Genomic DNA, 21,946 nt, shown 5'->3' with positions numbered 1-21,946 from the left:
TAAATGTACCGATGTGGTTCATGATTATTCGTGTATTTTTATGTAAAGCCAAAGATACGTCATAATATATCTGGAACTTTCTGAGGAAGAAAATTCTCATATATATGTACATATGTAGTTGCTTTATCCCAGATGTGTTAATGCTATATAGCCAGATATCTACTGGGGAATTCTCCAATGCATGTATCCATGGTCAGTTTTTGTTATACACATCTCGTTTTGATATCAGATTGAACGGATTGTATTAAATACATGTACAATACTGACTTATTCAATGCATTACAAGGATTCGATAATTTGGACGTTCGTTCTGACATCTTATCAGGCAAGGTCAAGGGATTATCTGTATCGTCATTTCTTGTTCCAGAGAATTTGGTAAGAGTCTCTTGCTATATCATCCAGATGAGTGGTATCATTTGTACTTGATTGACGTATTATAACAGCTTTTATAGGTATAGAGGCCAGTTTTTTGTTCTGTCTAAATCATCCATAAACACATATACAATAGTGACTGAGTTAATCATATCATTGAAAAGGTAAGTCGCTCTGTTTTCGTATAAGTACCCATCTGTACAAAGAAATCACCCAGAAAGAGATTTATCAATGAAAAGCTACCTATCCACTTTTGCTTATTTTAATCTCCAAATCGAATACCATCAATGGTATTGTCGTTTGTAGCATGGCCTTTGCACGTGCGAGATAGGTGATACCAATGCGTACGGATTTCTTATAAAAAGGGCAGATAAATCTGTATTTTGGCAATAAAATGAATCTTTATAAAAAGCATCAGAAATTTCCCGTCGATTATCTTCAATTGTACACACTCGATAAATTAGAAGTCGTTCTGGTGTTCACGACATACACCGTCAGTTCTATTTTTTTCAAGATAAGTTCCATAGGAATCCGGGTTAGAGTAGGTCCTCAGTACCTCTTGCTTGTCGTAAAAGACGACTAAATGGGGCGATCCTTCGGTTGAAACCGCAAAAACAGTGACACGACAAAGATCCCTCCCTGCTCAGAGGCCGTAAGCACCGAGCATAGGCCTAAATTTTGCAGCCCTTCACCGGCAATGGTGACGTCTCCATATCAGTGAAATATTCTCGAGAAGAACATTAAGCAATATTCAATCAATCAATCTTCAAAATAATCATATTCAATTTTCAGAATAAAACACTTTTTCTATACTTCATAATTCTTTGCTGGACTGCAACTTAATGGTAAGTCAGTGGTGTTATATCTTGTCTTGATGTAATTGTAGCATCAACATGATTGGTCTTGTGCTGGTTCTAGTTGTGTCTGGGACATTCGCTGCCCCTCATAGGTACATTTTATTTGTCAATGTTCATCTACCGCAGTATGACTTTGGTCTTTGAACTAACGATATTTCCTCTCTCCCGGGAAAACATTACATGTATACATGTATGACATATTCCATACATTTCAGTGATCATACACAGTCTGCAGTGGAGAAATTCAAAAGCATTGTGAGAACCCAGGTCACAACACTGTGGACTACAGTGGACACAGACGGTGATGGTCACTTCGAGTCCGCGGACATGCATCATATATTTGATGATTATGATGCAAATCGTAAGAAGTGTCTTTGTCTACGACACAAAATCTTCTATTGAAATCCAAACTGAATCATTACAATACATTACATCTGACTGACACATCGGATTCTTGGTGGGAAATATGTACCTATAAAAATAGTTTAAAATTAGTATTCACAGCAGTTTAATCAGTTGGAACGGAAAGTTCCTTCACATCCCTGATAGTAGTATGAGAGGAAAAAACCTCTGTGCCGTAAGGCATTTTTACACCCTGCTTCACTCAGGGGTATGATTATTTGCCCCGACTTTTTAGCCACTCAGTGTTTTGCTCTAGGAGTCTAGATACACGAGAAATGAAATGAAAGGCATGCATGATAAGGGTTCTATTTCCTGTCATTTTGTCTCCAACCGTATCGCGGAAGGGGACATAGAAACACCGGCATCTGTGCGTCCCACTTGCCTTTGCGGACGCAACTCCTCTGAAACCGCTCAACGGATTTTGTTCGAATTGTGTAGGTTTGATAGTCACTATATGTAGTTGATCTTATTGCGCCACCATTTTGATTATACAAATTTTACAGGAGTTATGGGACTTTGTTGAATTTGTACATTCTACTCTATAGAGACACTTTGTGGACGCAACTCCTCAAAACCCGATCAAAGAATTTTTGTTTCAATTTTGTAGGATTGTTAGTTGCCATATGTAGCTGATCATATTGTGCCGCTATTTTCATTCAACAAACATTACAGGAGTTATGGGACTTATTTGTACATTCTACACTAGAGGAACAATTTGTGGACGCAACTCCGTAGAGACCGCTTTATGGATTTTGTTCAAATTTTGTAGGATTGTTAGTCATCATCAGTAGTTGATCATATTGCACCGCCATTTTACAGGAGTTATGGGACTTTTTTGGATTACTATAGGATCACTTTGTGGACGCAACTCCTCAGAGACCGCTGTATGGATTTTGTTCAAATTTTGCAGGATTGTTAGTCACAATATGTAGTTGATCATATTCCACCACAATTTTGATTCTACAAATATTACAGGAGTTATGGAACTTTTGTGCTTCAACTTTTTGCGGCGGTGGGGGACATATGGCTACGCGTAGCAATCTTGTCATTTGTGGTTCTTTGTTTCAAAATGTAAAAGAATGTATTTTTGTTTTAGGTTACCCAGACAAGTCTCAATTTCGACACAATCCTTAGCTAACTCAGTGTGAACTGTGTTAATCATATGCTAATCAATGTGTTACCCAGAATGCAATTTCGATTTTTACTTCCTAAGGAAGTCGATGAGTGGGATGGGGTGCAAAGAATCTATTACGGCACCGCCTAGCCCTATAGTGATCAGTGTGTGTATGCGTCGGTGCATTAGCAGTTTTCCTGACTTTTCTGAATCTATCTCTGCAGCTATTGATATGAAAATTTTAGTCATGAACTTATATCAATGAGATACAGAACAAGGTTGACTTTGGGCTTTCTTTACCTTCATTGTACTTTTGAAAGCGTTATAGATCTTGAACGTAGCAACTTACTGGGATTAGACATTTCTCCTACTTTTTTGCAACTGGATTGAAAACTGATAATTATACATGAACTTACACCAATAGGTTACAGATCAAGTTTGAGTTTGGCCTTTGTTGACCTTTTTTAAGAGTTGTGGACCTTCAACTTAACATATAATATGCGACAAAGCAGGTGCTTTTGCGATGATTGCTATCTTGTGATATCTCTAGTTGTCAAGTGCAAAACGTCAGTACTTTTTGTGAATATATCTTGCATTTGGATAAAGCGAGTTAACTTTTTGTCACATTTCTTTCAATAGAGCAATACAACACTATATGCATTATGGGTGTCACAATCTATACAAACATTTCATTAGAATCGATCCATGTTTATTGGATTTAGTGTTTGTCTTTAAAAAAAAGTTCTTAACTGCAGATGACCACAAAGTATCGCAGCAAGAATTTGTCAGTAGATTTGCCCATAACGAACCAGAGCTTAACATCATCGCACAGGGACTTTTCTATGAATTTGACATGAATAGAGATGGTTTCGTAACTGTGTCAGATCTAGATCTTTATTACCAGAAAATTGATACCAATGGTAAGAATTTTCTATTCTCTTATTGTCTATCCTGAAGATATCTGTATATTTTTGGAGATATTATTGACACACAGTTAAATCCCCCTTCATTCATTCTCCAGATAATGGGCATGTAGAAAAGGAAGAATTTGTTCATTACTTCACTGAGGTACACGTATACAATACAAATTATTATTCTGTATTTTGTCGTAGAAGCTAGATTGTGTCAAAGTTTAAAACCAAGAATTAGTTCCATTATGTGTGTTCACTTTCCTTTTCAGATCTTCACCATTCTCTACGTCATTCAACTAAACCAGACAACACCTTCCTCAGCTGTAGGCCGTTAGAAGAGATAAAAATATAATGCAGTGAAATAAATTTATTGTATGATAATCTGGTGACTTAGTAATTGTAAAAAATAGGGGGGGGGGGTAGGTAGGTTTTCTGTAAGATTTTTATTTCCATTATCACTTATTCAAGAAAATACCCCTTTAAGACATTAAAAAGTAAGCCCTTGTTTAAACATATTGTTGACGCTAAATTAGTACATCCCATAAATTATTCAGAACGATCGTGGAAATTTTTAGATCTGTTCTGACATTATCAGTTATTTGGAAACATATGGTGTGACAATGAGCTTGAATAAAGTGGAATGCTTATTTCTGCACTTTAACATGCTTACCGATATCTGTATGAAGTTAGGTTTTCTCAAAATATAAGCAGTGCAAACAATAATCTGAAAATTTCGATGTCACTTCATATGAATAGTAAAGATAAAAATTGTCGAAAATAATGTACACCATAGACATTATTAGAGTTATATCCCTTTCTGTGTATTTTAATGCTCGGAATCAGGGATTGCAAAATCGTTGTTTTTTTTTTCCCTCTCCACCTTCAATATCTACATTGTATGTTTAATTGTTACTATCCTTAGTGTTATAGAACAATGAGCATGTAAAACTACTTCGGAAACTAAAGGCCGCATATAACTGTTCCTTCCCTTGTAATGTAGAACTCGATCATTCTTTTGAGTAATTTAGTATAGTTAGTCATCCGAATCACCGTTATGGGCCACGTAGACCCTGCAGTGACACTACTGTTTTCGCTCGAGTGATTCCACGTGTAAGTGAATTTCATATCGTTGCCGTCTTGACATTATAAAGGAAGTATTATTCAAAAAGGCATGTTCAATTTTGGTAAATCACCAAATATCTTAAAAGCAAGCAAATCAAGCAAAACAAAAAGACATGTTACTGGGTTTCGGTTCAGACGTATATATCTACAAGCACTAACAAATGATTGTTTTCTTTGAACTCGATGACTTAAACTAATCCGGTATTTTATATGCTCGTAATTAATTATGAAATGTTGTCTTTCTTACATTGATAAGACCCTTTGTGGTCGACTCATGTAGGTCTCGTTTTAAATAGCATTTCCTCAATTTGATCTGTCGCCAAATGACGGATGCAGTACATGCAATTTTGACGTGTTCAATACAAGTTACACGCAGAGCCGATTGTATTCCCACTACTCCGATTCTGTTAATAAAATTACACATTACTTTATGAAAATCATTTACTGTTTTTAAGTTAAATTCACAATAAACTTCTTATTTGCAGACTTTTTATTGTGTATATGTTATTGCTTAAAAATATCTAGTCTCCATTTACCATCCCTTTTGAGAGAAATTACTCATACGTTGATATGCATTGTATTGTTATTATATATTTCTGTTGAATGAGAACAACCCCCCCCCCCCCATTTTGACAGGCAAGGTTCGCAAAAGATGCCTGTAATACAGATACCCGTTTTGGGAATTGAATATTGCTCATGGGAAGTTTTAATTTTCTATGTAGAAGAAAACTGTCCGTTACTGGCCTGACAGATATCCTAAACACGACCTCTTTAAAACCTTCTTTCTTTATAACTCTGGACGTCAAGATGGAAACAGAAAGGGGGAGTACAATAGGAGAGTCAGGGAAGGGGTCTACCCGTTTAAAAAACATTCGTAAAACATGTTGCTGGTTGTTGATTGTGACGATGTTAATAGAAATTCGGACTGTGCTTGAAATATTGGTGTCAAGTGAGAAGACAGTCCTCGCAATCATTTTCGTTCTAATGTTTACTTGGTAACCATGCATATCAATAGTAGCAAATGCTTTACCCTGTACATGTCATGGGTGCACATGTACATTTATTACTTATAACACAGAGCAGATTATCCCTATATATTCTTGCAAAAGGAACATGATTGTGTGTCTTTCTTATTGGTTTATAAAGCAACATTTCTGTTATATTTCAGCCATATTTACATTTTACAAATCAGATTATTTTAATTCATAAAGTTTGTGGGTCCATAAATTGCCGCTCTCTGTCTGATTTTACATAGGTAGTTTCTTATTAAATATTTACAGAATTGGTATCTTCCACATTGAAATTGAAACTCTTATTGTCAGCTCATTTTGCATGTACATGTATAATCAAAACTGGATACTGACTATGTGCTCATGCATAAGACAAATTTTAATCTATAAAAACGTTAGAAGGGCATATTTTAACAGCAGAACTAGCTTTGATTTGTTTTAACATATGACTACACCTTTGATACAAAGATTTTTCACTTCCTGACATAAAACAAAATGCTTGTCCATTTACAACAAAAATACAATTGAGAAAAAACTGCAAACAGCATGGACTGACAACGCGAAACCGACATATTGTGTGTTAACATGTCTCGATATTGGTAGAAGTTTTAACGAAATGGGACAATGAAAACAGTTATATCTAGGATAGGCTCAAAATTAAGTATGATTTAAGATAAGATGGCTCAGTGTAAGGTTAGAATTTAAGAAAAATAATTTGCATTCATTCATTTGTTTTCATTAAACATTTCATTTTTTTCTCTCTTCTTTTTAAGTTTTTCATCACATGAAATACAGCACCAATTGTATTTTATAATTTGATATGAAAGCATGCCTTATTTTTTTTATTAAACTAATCTGAACCCAAAGTGCAGGTTAGTTCAAAAGCATGTTTTTGAAAAGTTCTTCATCTGTCAGAAATTAAAATAAAAATCTTTTGAATACCTCTCTTATAACCTGAATATTGTGCGTTTTAAAAGGAAAAAAAATATATGTTATAAAAAGTCTGACTTAACATAAAAGATTTATCATACATTAATCTGCAAAATTAGCATATGTTTACCGGGTCGCTAAGCAACGATGCAGGTGAAAGTGAAATATGCTAACTTTTGCATTTTAATAGAACCTCTCGGCCATGCAGAAAGGGTAATCCACAACAAAATATGGAAGCCAGGAAAAATATAATTTGATAGTCCACTATTTTGCCGTGTTTTCAAGTGATAATTCTCCTGAAATGGACATTTTTTCATCGGACTATTTTATGTCAAAGCACTAGCTTTATCATCTGTGCACGTAGCACAGCACTCCTAGAGCAGTTTTAGGCGGGCGTCCGTAACTCCGCCTACTGCGCAAATTAATAAAGATATTACATCTGACAATGGCTATGACAATTCAAAAATTGAAACATTTTGTAATCAAATTTAATTTCACTGTATCACTGGAGAGTGATGTGCATCAGGAATGACTTTAATCAGAGGATCAACTTAGTGAATGATTCCATTCTTTTTGGTAAGTTTTGGTTTTATAACATTTTTATACCCAGTTTACTCATAATAAATTTTATTGTATGTTTACCTACCAAATTGGAGAGAAAATTAACATTTCGATATGCAACACATACCGTGGGATAGCCCAGGGCAAAATCCTGTTTATATTTGTCCAATTCAGAAAACAAAATGAGCCCGGTTAAAATCGAAGAACCGTGAACACTATACATATTTCAAAAAAATCCCTTATTTAAGCAACATTTGGCGAAATTTGATAGACCTTGTCTATGTCACCGAATGATAAGGGCACGGTGTAGATGATTGTATTTAAATACCGTGGATCAGACACATGTGATGACCGGTATTGGCCATGATGTTACTTTGACCTAAACTTGTGTTATGCATGGGGAAATGGATGCATATTGTAATGGCGGCAGCGGAGGAAATCCGGTATTTATTCTTTACTGTTGATTAATATCTTAGGGTAAAATTATAATAATTTCATCCCTACAAATACCGTGTCTAAACTTAAGAAAAGGGATGTATTACATAATATATTTAAAATAATGTGTATACTTGTAGACAACCTTCATTTGCATATTTTAAACAAACAGTTGCTTACGGCAATTTAGCATGTGTGAGTTATGTAAAGTATATCTCGAGTGAAATGACACGAGCATTTTTATTATTTTTCTTTATTTTACCTATTCATCACAAAAATTTTCACTTACCTATATTCTATAGAGTACATTTCCCTATTTTTTCTAAGACAAGGTTTATATCTTTCTACAGTTAGCATACCAATAATTGCGTAGGTGCTTTTCAGGTCCTGGTCAGTAGATCTAAATATATATATATACATTTAATAATGTGACAAGCATATAAGCATTTGTATGCTAACCTTCACTGCCCTGGATCCATCTATTACATTCAACTGGACTTCCACATACACACCGGTCAGGTAAACATATACGAAGGCCTGCACAATCTATGAAAATGAACTGGGAATATACTAGTCATTTCTTTACAATAGTCTAATAGTGATCAGTTCAAAAAAATTATATCTCTATTTATGCTTCATTACTAAAACATAGTGTTTTTTCCAAAAAAGAATTTATATTTTTTTTAAACCTAAGAACTCTTTCTAACAACTGTTGCACTCATTCTTAAACCTGTTAGTTCTCAAGAAAATGTAAGCATGCTTGTGAATACAATTTTGCCTATTCTTCGAAATTTCAAAATTCACTGCATCTAAAACGGTAATTTTATTTTTAAAAACGCCGAAATTTGTTAGACATTTTTTTCTGGAATGTAATAAAGCTTGAATGAACAGATCATAGGGGAAATTCTTGAGAAAAATGAAAGAATTCATCATGAATTTTATCACACCTTGATCTTGTATACAGGTGGTCAGTGAAAGTAATGAAAATTCAACTTATAAAGACACACCCCGTGGGCAGACACTGTTTATATCCCGACCATGTCGGTCCTAACTAGACAGTGGTCATTGGCCTGAGGTCGTCATCAGGTGAGGGGTCATGCAGGGACATGTGTCATGTAGTCTGCACTTCTGCTTTCATTAATAATAATTGCCTTATCGAAATGATATCCATGAACTGTTTATAAATATGTCCGAAGTTGTTGGATCATCACAAATTCAGGGAGGTGTTCATCGACCATAAGTGCTAATTATATTTAGTGAAAGAGTCATCGGCGACCTTTTATGATATGATTACCACATTGCGCAGAGGTGAGTTAAAAAAAAAATTGTGTATACAAGCAATATAAAACAATGTTTTAAAAATATTTTTATTCAAAATCAAATCCATTTGCTACAGGAACTTTGATTAAAATGCTGACAGGTAACTGTACATGTACATCAAATTATCTGCATTTTTTTAAATAGTAGGTACCGGTATCATCGTTTTAAACTTCAGCATAATAGATGACAATTTTCCATATGTACACGAATAACTATATTTGTCAGCGTCCTGAATGTGCCTCTGTTACAGGGTGCAGGTATTTCATAAGTTTAAGGATATCTGAAATGTAGTATGTAATGGTCATATTTCCCCCTGAATTAATGCTTACCAGTTTCGTAATGTCCGAAAGACACAATAAATTGTAAGTGATGTTAAGTTTTAAGATTCATTGTGAAATTTGAAATATTAAGTTACGCTAAGCTAAACGTTGAGTCTTGCAAACAGTTTAATATGAGACCAAACTCCATTTAATATTCATAATTTTGAATAGTTAGTATGGTTTCCTTAGTACAAGAAAACTCCACGAAATTCAAAACTGATAAAGGTTCGAGAGGGAGAGTGGTACTGTGGTGCCCGATAATACCGTAACAGTATATAAGAATTAGATTTTTTAAAAAGAAAAAAAGATTTACCTCGTACAAAGGATCATTTCATGAGGACATATATTTAATTCACATCGGAAAATATCATATGGAAGTAATTTGTTGTAATGACAATGGTAAAATATTACACAGTTGAACAGGGTTGCTTAAAATGTTGAAATAAAAGCAAAGTCAATTCATTATTTTTCCCAAGTGATTAATGTGCAAAGTGTAAATATGTGATTTGAATATAACGTGATTAGTAAACAAAGAAAGCAGTGTTGTGTGAAGTAAAAACTGCGCGTGCAGTGGCCTTCGAATGGTTCTTGTGTTTCTCGTACGACTCGCTTGTAAAGTAAAAAATGTATAGAAAACAAACGTCATACTTCATTCTTGTCAACTAATGTCAGCATAAACATGGGTGTAATTACTTGAATCAAAATTCGTTCGTTCTGTGACCATCACTTACAAAGAATTCTGCTTAAAAAGCTAAGAAAATAAATGCAGATGAAGACTGTAAAATACCATTTCTAATGGGGGCTACTTTATTCTATCATGAATTTTTTTCGGTAAATTGTAGGATGTACTGAGCATTTTTTTCCCATTTGTCTAAAAGAAATGTAGCTGTGTATAGAAATAATAAAAACACTTAGGCACTGTTTAGATATACCGATGGCAGATACATGTACTAGCACCACTGGGACAGTGGTTAGACCGGAAGTTTCTGTATGTAAATCAAAACATAAAATACGGGTTTATGTTCTCTCTTGATGTGGTTTATACTTTACTTTGTAAAATGGATGTGTGAAATACTTTTCAACTTTGAACGGAATTTTAATGCAGTGTATCTCAGGTATAAAGAATTTGTTATTTGGGTATTTTGAACATTTGAAGGACACTCCATTAATGATCACACCATATATCGGTATTCATGATGAAGCCTACTTCATTATATCTTATCGATAAAGCGCAAAAAGTTCTGCACACACACAAGGGGGATTCATCAAAATAATTTGTTCTAGATATGTATTTTTTCTGGCAGATAAACGTAATTAAGTATATGGTTATATCAGAATGGTATCGATTCAGATGAGCACAGGCTCCATCTATTGAAGGTCTGCGCATGCGCGGTGATATGAACTGTTATTATTGATTAAGCAATCTGGTATCATTTGAAGCCTGAAGATAAATTTAGTTAAAAGATTTTCACTACATTTGGTTTGTGTTAAATACAGTTTGAAAGCAATTTACTATTGATCTTCCAGGTATCTGCATAAATACCAGAGAAATATTAACGACACACTCCTTGTGATCTGTGCGGAAATAAAGCACTATGTACAATCTGATTTAACATGCCAACATTTATTTGTGTTGTTCCCGCTTTTAAAAGCATGAATTTAGAATTATTTAACACGCATTAGATTGCTTATTTTCCATCCATTGTCACGTGTCTTCATAAACATTTGGTAAAAATGTCATAAATATGACTGCAGGATGATGTATGCACTATTCGGTTCACCATCGATATGGCAATTATTGTATGCATTAAACGTCATATTACACACTATCTTAACCTTTTGCAACAGTCCCCTTTCAACAGATGTATGTGTTAACACAGAAACCTTCATCATAGAAAGAAATTAATAATCAGTAGCATTCATAATCTCAAACGTATATTTATGACGTTTTAATTACTTCACAGAGTCTTTATAGAATTGTAGATGATACAAACGCCGCATTCCCATTGATAAAACTTGTTTTGTGTTGTTGTCTTTACCTAGTCATGACTGTACATAAGGTGGGGGAGATATTCATCAAAAGTCAAGCTCTGAATGATAGAGAAATTTCTCATATCCTTTGAAGTGGAGCATTCATTTTATTTCATTTAAATTCAACAAAAAGCATCCACATGTTTGGGCCGTATCGGTGGTTTGAAATACAACCCTTTACAACCAGGAGTTAAAAGGCATTGAATACCATCCGACTTGGGTGGAGTCTGTTTGCAGTAATCTCATTTTTGAACGGATGAAAAAGAGGAGGTTGTTGGTGAATTGTATTATTTCAATCTCTTATAAATATTCATTGAACTTTTGTGTTTTATTAAATGGAACAATTTTCATAACATGTTGAATATTAATGGATGACTATGACCATGTGAATAGGTTACGATGTCAATAGTAGATACATGTATATAAAACTACACTTTACAAATGTGTATATGCATGTACAGTGTATTTCATCCTGCTCATCTGGTTTTGGTTTTAGCTTCTATTAACTGCTATACATGTAATGGGTCCACAGTCAGGATCAGTGAACGAGACTCCATTCTCTTATTAACACAATTTTATTTGCCCTTTCTGGATTGTAGGTTGATTGAGTTCTGCTTATGAAGAGATTGTTCAGTTTTCAGGCCATGATTGTCCAAACGCAATTCTTGTGATGTTGAAACCAAGAACTGTGTATGGACATCAGTGCTTGGGGCTTATACATCAGGAAAAGACAGCATTCCGAGATTTTATATATCAGAACTATACGTACATTCAGAAAGAAAGGTACTCATGAAGCGCATTAAGAAGTAAGGGGTTTCTGATTATGCATAAGTTACAGTGGATGTATATGTGGTGGCCTCTAAATTATACGTAAAAAGGTATATGATATTTTGAGTGTACAATCGATGGATGTGACAAATTAACATTGTCCCAAATGATGAAAAGACGAAGCTGGTGTGCGTGTAGCATTACCCGCGCTCATAAAAAGGATTAAGCATTATACCTTCAGAAATATGTAATTCCTGGATTTTCATTCATGTTTACATGCTTTTTTGTTGGACAGTATCTTAGTTCTTGGAATAAATTGTAAGTATAATAAAGACATTTGTGCTTGTCAACAACCTTGCACATTCAAATTCATTAATATTCATTGTGTACTTTTAAGCTTGGGAGATTTTACAATGAAACAAAGAAACTACATTAAGCTTAACAACGCAGTGTTTTTCATTGCAGAACAATTTGATAAGGTTTTGTAAACTGTCAGTATATGTCATTAGTTGTTCCTTAATTGCAGATTTTTTTTTCTCTAAATAATTTATCATCACAAAATGGTCATAAGGGCAGGCAAAAATGAGTAATTTTTGAATGATGAATTCAATTATATATCATTGTCATCATATTAATTTTTTGCTTTATTCGATAAACGTACAAAATTTGTGGTTTCCTTCTGATTGGTTAAAACTACCCAATGGACTATTATTTTACATTTAACAATTGTTCTGGTTCATTTTATAAACCCTGCTCATCAGGACATGTCAAAGCACACAGGACAACATTTTCATGACTTCAATACGTGTACATACTCGTAAATGATAATGTCGGACTGATTCAATTCAACTCGTCATAACCTGACATGTTAATGCTTGGTAATAGTTCCATTTGTCACATAACTTCAAACGCATTCTGATAGTTACAGGGGCCTAGTTAGTGTTGTTACCATAGCAGCATAACTTCCAGCGGTTTAAAGTGTAATCATGTTAACTTGTGGAAAATTTATAGAAGGTGCATGAAAGCTACGCAAAACGTTCTCAATTATATTCCATTAAAACATGAATAGCTGATTTTATCGTTAAAATATCCAAAAATATTTAATACGCTTCTTCTGCTGCAGTTACTTACTGCATGTTTGCTTAAAGGCACAATATTCATCTACAGATTATTTTTCAGGTTTAAAATGTAAATACGTCATACTAGGACACTATTTCTGGTTGGAGAAGAAGTAGAGGAAGTGTAAGGTACTTACATGTATCAGGCAATCAAACAACTGATTGTGTACACAATATAATAACACGAATGTTCACTTCTTAATTCATGAAAATGCAGTGGTAATCTTTTTTTCAGTTCACAGTTTTATTCTGTTGGTTTCCCGAATACAGTCAATTCTTTTTCCCCAAATCAGTATTTAATTTCAAAATGCAGAAATATTTCCGGGTAAAGTCTTAAAGTCTCAACAGAGCCCCCCCCCCCCCCCTTTATAATCTTCACTTAGGGTGTCAGGGGCCCCCTGGATTAGATGTATGCAGGCATAGGCATACACACACATGTATATATAAATTTAACTATACATAAATACATCCCCCCACACACATATACAAAATGTATATATATACACGACTGAAAAAGACTGGTAACACACGGTCGAACTATTTCTACAAAGTGTTGAGTAACAAAAGTTGTTATTTTAATATTTAAAAAAACCCTCCAGTATATCTTCATAAAGAACCAGAAACTGCTATCAAGGGATTAACCAATTCAAATGTTTGTCAATTTTAATATAGAAGAATGCTTACTAAGAATAAATTATTATCTCGGTTTGTTTAATATAAGAAATCACCTTTAAACAAAATCAGAGTCCTTGAAATCGTTGTAAGTTATTTAAACCTATCTTATAGATTTTCTTTTCATCATTTAAGTCAGTTCAGTGTGCAATTATTGCACAATTTTAAGTCGATTTTAATTAAATGTTATGAGAGGATCTGTAGCAATTAGGACGACCTTATTCCGACGAAAACAGATGTTTTAGTGGATGTCTAACAGATTTTTAAAAATTCTAGACAGTATGTTACATAATTAAGATAATTATTTAATCAAGATAGTGGTTTTTGTGAGTGTTATATCTATCTAATATTGGGAATGTTTTGACGTTTTTTGTTGAGTAATATAACATCAGAACTTAGAATAGGGTTGGTAATTTTTCAATTACCAACGAAATCATGGATTGCAGAATAAATAATTTGCACGAACCCGTGAAAACATGCATTTTGTAACCTTTACATTGGTTAACAATATTTGTTATTTACACTGTACAAAGGCGTATTTGTACAATAATTGAAAACATGGATCTAGCATAATTGTACGTGGAGATTTTTGTTTTGTTTGATTTTTGTCTCTCAGTATTTTGTTATAACTTTTTTGAAGTAGAAATCAAGATTAATATGACTAAAATAGTGGACACATTTTCAGTCTCCATTGTTAGATCATTACAAGTTTCATCAATGCACTGCTACAAGTAGTTAGAGGTAGTTGCCTTTGTTAGGTATCTACTGAATAACAAATAGTCTTGACTACTTGTATCTTTCCATCAACGATTATTATATGAAAAAAGCCATTCATAAATATGACAAAATTTCAAAATCTATCTATTTTATATGAAATTTGTCAATGAAATATGAGATCAACTTTTCATGAGTAGGAAATTAAGGCATCATGGCAATTAATTCATTGAAGACAATACTTTCCCACAAGACAATGATCCTTTACGTGTTTCTGTCTGAATTCTCTGAAAACCAGGTGAATTACACTCCCCTATGACTCATTATTGTAGGTTGCACCACACGATGTTTCCGCTAACCTTGCACCGGGGATCTTTGGTTCAGTTTGTGTTCCCTAGTCCACAAACATGACGTTTGACTAAAGTGCCGTCTCCGCTTTACATAAGGACCCATGTCGTGGGGTTAAATTACAAGGCTTTATTACCGCCAGTGCACCCTGTTTCCCTTGATAATTCAGCTTTGATGTGGGCATCTCTTTAGAGAAAAACATAATCATATTTTTGGTTGTTGACCAGCTTGAGGAAAATTGCAGACGACAAGCGATATCTGTCTGTAGAATGATGACGTAGCATATACAAAAATAGCGACGTGAATGAACGGCCTTACACATGTTAGGCAACGTCACGATTGTAAAATGATCGTTAACATTTATAAAAATATTATATGATGTATGTTTTTGGAACACTGAATGATATGCTGTCATTGAAACCCTACATTTTATATGAATTATGTTGAAAACGAGCAAATCAAGTATGCAAGTTATTTATAATTGCTCTGTAGAGCTAGGAAATTCTTGTTTTCGAAACACTTTTTAAATGCATGCTTTTAAAGTTTAGAGTTTCCTAAAGTTCTGTGTTTCTATTTGAAGCTAGACAAAGACGAAGCCCCCTGGTAGGCTTGAATGGAGTGTAGAAAACTTTTTACAGTAATGTTAAAATACAGCTTAATGTGATTGTGGTTGATAAGATAAGAGGTGGTAATATGATTGAATATACATCAATGTATGTACTTATGAGTTCCGAATAATGATAACATTAAATATTCTATCTCTTGTTGTAAATTTCTGGAAAATAAAATACATGTGTATTTTTAAAAAGATCGTGCTGATATTCTGCTTAGTCCTCATGCATAACGGTAACAGGTTCCAGAAGAGCAACGAGCAACACAAAACTGTTCATTCAGTTAAAAAATGTTACTTACACGCGTATCTCTCGTACAGTTACATTCACAACACACATAGAAAAATCGAGCAGCTGATGAATTAGGACATGTCCTATCATGGAGTACTTGACGCATGCAAATTGTGGTTGAAAGGTGCTGTCTTTATGTTTTGTTCTGTATCTGAGTTAAAGTCCTTCAAATTATCTCCTTATATTTCTTAAAGATATATTCTAATCAAGTTCCATTTATGTTAACTATGCTATTTACTGCACCCATACCTGTAAATATTTCCAGCTAATGTAACTGTTTTAAAATTAATTTGCAATAAGATGTTTCAATCGGGAATTCTTCAAAGAAAGTAATAAATGTATCAAAACTTCACATGCATTTATTGCTAAATAATGCACCTAACAGCAATCTCTCTCTCTCTCTCTCTCTCTCTCTCTCTCTCTCTCTCTCTCTCTCTCTCTGCAGTTGTTGCAATTTCAAACTTGGTATTAAACCGCATACGAGACAATTCATACATGTGTGTGCCTGGCAAATTCTCCCCCCAATGCCACATCAAAAGATGCATTTAGTTCAGAATCAGCAAATTACCTGCAGACAGGGGGTTTAATCATCCCATACTCTGCAGCTGATAAAAGAATATCATTACGTATGCAAAACTATATAATCCATCTGCCAGGCAGTTACCTAGTGATAGTTAATGCAAGAAAATTTACCCGAGGGCACTGAAGGTCGATCAATAGATGCAACTAGTGAATCAGTAACAAAAGTGGTTACTTTTTGTTTAACCTTTTCCCAGTAGGAAACTATTTTTAAAAAATCTATTTTAACTATTTTTAGTGAATACATAGATAAGGTTATTTTGAACGACTGTTTGGTTATATTTCGGTAATTATTTTTACATATTTGATAAACGCTTTTTCACATCAAAAACAAAATATGAAAGAGAAACAAATAGCATCATACCTCAAGTAAACGTCATTTTCAAAAATAAAACTATGTATGTAAATAAGGAAATGAATTTGGAAATTAGAATCGGTATCTACAGTTATTACGTCACGCTGCTTATTTCAATCACACAACATACATGTGACTAGTGTTGAACAGGAATTGGTCCCATATATATATATATATATATATATATATATATATATATATATATATATATGGGGCACTTGTTTCGTAACAGGGGTCCTGTGTTTGGCTCTTTGAACTCAGATGTTTGTTCGGTAAGCACTCTGCATTAAAAGTGAAAGTCACGAAAGTGATCAATTTCGTTCAAAGTAGACTTTGGCAGGACTCTCACTGTTAAAACCTAGAGCACCACCTATACGTCGAAATTTGTAAAACTTCCACTGCCGCTTATATATTGCTTTATATTTTGAGAAATCGTTTTTGCCTGAATAAGGTTTTCATTTATATTGCGGTTGTGATTCTTGAAACCTTTGCAAGTCTCTCAAAAGCACAGAAAAAAATTGTACCTTACGGAAGCTGGATATGGAGTGCTTTCTTTCCATTGATCCTGCCGTTGGCAAAACAATCTTTGTCAATATTCATTTTACCAAATTCTTAAGGATAGGTCACCTCTTGGTTTTGAATGGTTGTACTATTAACTTTATCGGAGCAGCATCGTGCTCACGGCAAAAAAAAAAAGACTATTGAAGAATTACGGTTAATGGGGTGTATTACACTGTTCTGTTTTCCGTATGTAACAATAAATGACCTAAATATAGCACAAGGAATGTAATCACGCTATGTCACTTGTCCATTGTCGAAAGTACAACTAGCATTACCGGGAGTACCATCTTCTACATTATTGTGCAAAGGAATGTTGAAATAATCTTATTGGTTTTTTCCAATTGAAATATCATATTATAATCAATCTGCGATTGCTGTTTTACATTATGTGAAGGTAACATGACGGAAACAAGCGCAGTCTTTATAATAGCAAGGTCATTGACCCACCAACGTAATATGCAATAACTCATCGATGGACAGTTCAAACAAATAATGTGGTAGTTATTTTTTAAAATTTTAATTGTCTTTAGTTTCTTAGACTAAGTCTTTTCAATGCCAAGAGTAAAAAGGACATTGTAGAATTTCACCTACTGTATTTTCACAATATGATTGCTGCTCTCTGGGTCCTCAGTAAATAGTCCTGGGGTCATCAATGCCACAAGTTTAGCAGAAATCGTCTATTTTTCAAAACCATAGTATTTTGTCACAATGCACCGAAGTAAAGAAGATTATTTTACAAGGGAAAATGAATCATCACTCAATTACCAAATTAGCTCTGTCGTAGAACCCTTGATTCAAAGGTAGGAGATTTCACAATTTGGTTGAGGAATACATGCTCTTCAAAACCATGAATAAAGTATCTATTCATAATAAACTCAAAGAAGATTAAATAAAATTTAGAGGGTAAGTTATTTTCGCTACCTACCTATTTGAGTCTTAACCCCTAACACAGAGGAAGATATTTCACAATTTTGTTAGACAGCTCCATGTTTTTCATAACCGTGAATGCAGTGTTCATACAGAAGAGGCAGAAGTAATAAAGAGGATATTTAAGTCTTAAATGCATTTTCACTATGAATCCTTCTGGACCCCACTCTAGACTTAGCCGAGGAGAAATACATTTCACAAATTTAGCAAAGAGATATGTGATCTTCGTAAGAGTCATGGATACAGTCATGGATACAGATAGATGCTTCCTTCCTCATCATTACTTTACACACAGTACTCTTTTAGATGCCCCGATTAAATAAGAGGATTTTAAAAATGATTGCATACTTTGTTACAACTGACCCCAAGTTCTCAGACCCTATGACTAAGGATGCATTGATGCAGGGACCAAGAAATTATAACCATAATTTTTAGTTTATCTTACCCAAAAGATGTTTCATTTGAAAGGTGAAGATAACGAACATTGATCAATCCAATAACTCCTATAAGGAATACAAAACAGAGTTAGGAAAACATGGACCCCTGGATATACCAGAGATGGGATCAGATGCCTAGGAGGAGTAAGCATCCCTTGTCGTCCGGTCACACCCACCGTGAGTCCTATATCTTGATCAGGTAAACGGAGTTGTTCGTAGTCAAAATCAGTTTGCAAAGAACCACTTAACAATCGGTATGAAACAAGTCAGACAGCATTTGAGACAATGATAGGTTATATCGGCAAACTAGATTAATATTGTTATAACGATCATAGAATTTGCGAAATTCTGACGTTAAACGAGCCTGTTGAAACCCCTGTACCATGAACCTGTTTGTCTGTAGCCTGCCTTGATTTGAAAAATGAAAACTGATCATACGCAGAACAAGCTCTTGCGTATCGAATCAGTTGATATATCAAATCTCATGGACTTTCAGTACGCAGAACAGACGATGACCGACAGCCACCAACACAATAGACAACCTGAGTGACTACAGTGTATAAACGACTAAGACAACATTCATGTTGGTACTGAAATTTAAACATTTTTTCGATTTTTTTTCGGTATACAGTAATTTCCATTCTTTTCTTTTCAAGTAGGAAACAAAAAGTAACAATTATGTTCCAGAAATTATATCTAAGTGCGAAATATGACGTCATAAAGTTGATGATACTTTCCTTGCAAAATCTCAAATATGTAAACTTTTTAATCAGATTCTTCGTATAATGAATAATGCACGGGAAACAAACAAAACAACTTTACACAAGAATAATGGTTTAAAATATAAATGCGACTGCCCCATGCTGGTCATACATCATGTTATAAGTATGTATGTATATAATATAATTTACAGAAAATTTGATGTTTGGTAAATTGAAGAAAACAATGCAGGAAATAGAAGTATTTGTGACGTAGAACAAAGTAAATACCAGATTTATTGATAAATGTCAAAATAGATTCTTTAATATCTAACATACTTAACAAAACAAAACACACCAGTTTAGACTTAATTATTATGTCCATTATCATCATCACCGTAATTAGTTATCACTATTACTGTCATTATCGTCACTAGTAGTATTATTCTTTTCATTTTTGTACAGAAGTTAATTTCACAATGAGAAATATTTCAAACATTTAGATGTTTAGGATAGTCCAACCAGATACAAAATCATCTCTCGAAATTTTTTATTGTTCAATGGAGTTGTGTTTTCTTTAACGCAAAGCCAATACGTTATACACACATCATAAAATCAAATTTGTTAACTGGAGGAGGACCCATGGGCCTTTTCACACTTATTGGAAAGCTATACCCCCAATTCACTCGTTTTAGCATTTACAACTCAATTATAGAACCTATTATTATATTTGGGTGTTCGCTCAAGAGTGCCCTTTTTTAGCAGAGGGAAACCTGATCACGCCATTAACATGCCGCCATCAAGTGGAGCGTGAACGACAGGTAGACGGCGGCGCAGGTGTTATACATCCCACACTAGAAAAGATTCTAGGTGATTGATTTTAAATGGCTTTGTTGCTGGCATTCAAAGCTGCAAGTAAAGGGAGCCAACTTTTTGCATCACACGAAGTAAATTACAAAGTACATGTATATATCAAAGTTTTATTAATATGTTTGTAGCATACTGAATGAATACCTGTAACTGAAAAAAGTTCAGTTCTTTAATGTTGACATACTAGGATCTTGACGCTTATTCATCAAAGTGCTCACCATTTGAAAAGTATAAAGTAAAAAATAAAAACAACAGTATAACAACAACAAAAATTTAAATATATAACAATTATAACAACAAAAAAAAAACAAAAAACAAAAAAAAAACAAAACACCCCAACAAACAAACAAACAAAGTCTACACCAAGAAATATATTAAATATATTTAATAGATACACCAGAAAACCTAACAAACCGACAAATATGAAAGGTTTTTTTTTTATCTACGTGAAATTAAAACACATTAGATATCATGTAATCAATGTTGATATTTTCTCGGTCAATATAATCAATGATTTAGATTCCAGAGAAGTACAATGTTCACTTTGCCCTCCAGAACAGTTCGTGAATAGTGTACTTCTCAGGGAGTTAAATCGTCGTATTAACAAAGAAAATGTGAATTGATAATCGATAAACTTATACGATGTATCAATAATTAAAAATCTTGTCAAGCTGCCTGACCCTGTTAAAGTCTGCGACAAGAACTCGTTGAAAGTGATTGTCGACATTTTCAATGGAAGACCAAAAGTAATAACCAATTGTGGACATTTGGAAATTGTTAATTTATTTTGGTCCGCTGTTGGACAAATCAAATGTTTTATTTATTCATCTCGATGGCACGTGGAGGTAGATATATCTGAAGTTACTGTTGTTCTAGTTTGTTGGATGAAAGGTGAAGATAACGAACAGTGATCAATCGCATAACTCCTATAACGAAAAGATATACCAGAGGTGGGATCAGGTGCTTAGGAGGAGTAAGCATCCCTTGTCGACCATCCACACCATTCATGAGCATTATATCTAGATCAGGTAAACGGAGCAATCTGTAGTCAAAATCAGTGTATCAAGAACGTCCTAACAATCGGAGTGAAACACGTCAGACAGCATTTGACCCAAAGATAGATTGCATTGGCAAACTAGACCATTATAACGACCATAGAATTTGCGAAATGCTAACTTTAAACAAGACTGTTGGAATGCCTGTAACATCAACTTGTTTATCAGTAGCCTGTCTGGATCTCAGTCATCAGAAAGCTCGGAATAAGGCAATCATATAATGACAAGTACATGTATATCGGGTAATTTTGGCATCGGGAATATTCAGCGGGGTTTTCTCTAAAACGTAGAGTAGTTTCAAATATAGGTGCTTTCTTGTTTGCCGTATTTTCATTTAACAAGTGTATCATTTATAAGAATAGAAATTTTAGCGCTTTGGTCTTTGGCGAATTTTTCTTGTCCGCAAAAAAGCCAACATTTCCAGCGTGCCAAAATTACCTAAGATACGGTAATCATAAAAATTATATAAAATGGCCATACATTGTGTATGTTCTTTTTTTTAATTTAAAAAAAATAAAATAAAAAAGAGCAAATCTAGATCAGTATGTACATGTAGT

General features: G+C 34.0%; 1 protein-coding gene and 1 long non-coding RNA gene across 2 annotated transcripts; both read left to right on the top strand.

Moving 5' to 3' along the window:
- The first annotated feature begins 299 nt into the window (after positions 1-299).
- LOC125682285 (uncharacterized) lies at positions 300-4,037 on the top strand. Its single transcript, XM_048922752.2, has 6 exons — positions 300-375; positions 1,259-1,321; positions 1,445-1,590; positions 3,501-3,665; positions 3,767-3,813; positions 3,926-4,037. The coding sequence occupies exons 2-6, from the start codon at positions 1,266-1,268 to the stop codon at positions 3,989-3,991; spliced, it is 480 nt and encodes a 159-aa protein (XP_048778709.1). The 5' UTR covers positions 300-375; positions 1,259-1,265; the 3' UTR covers positions 3,992-4,037.
- Positions 4,038-7,155: 3,118 nt separating this feature from the next.
- LOC125681286 (uncharacterized) lies at positions 7,156-15,738 on the top strand. Its single transcript, XR_007372220.2, has 4 exons — positions 7,156-7,294; positions 12,449-12,471; positions 13,333-13,400; positions 14,990-15,738. It is a non-coding gene; the product is annotated as an uncharacterized LOC125681286 (long non-coding RNA).
- The last annotated feature ends 6,208 nt before the right edge of the window (positions 15,739-21,946 follow it).

The sequence above is a fragment of the Ostrea edulis genome, chromosome 2 (genome assembly GCF_947568905.1).
Source record: "Ostrea edulis chromosome 2, xbOstEdul1.1, whole genome shotgun sequence".
Classification (NCBI taxonomy): domain Eukaryota; kingdom Metazoa; phylum Mollusca; class Bivalvia; order Ostreida; family Ostreidae; genus Ostrea; species Ostrea edulis.
The sequence above is the reverse complement of the archived record's forward strand: the minus strand, read 5'-3'. Positions and strand labels throughout refer to the sequence as shown.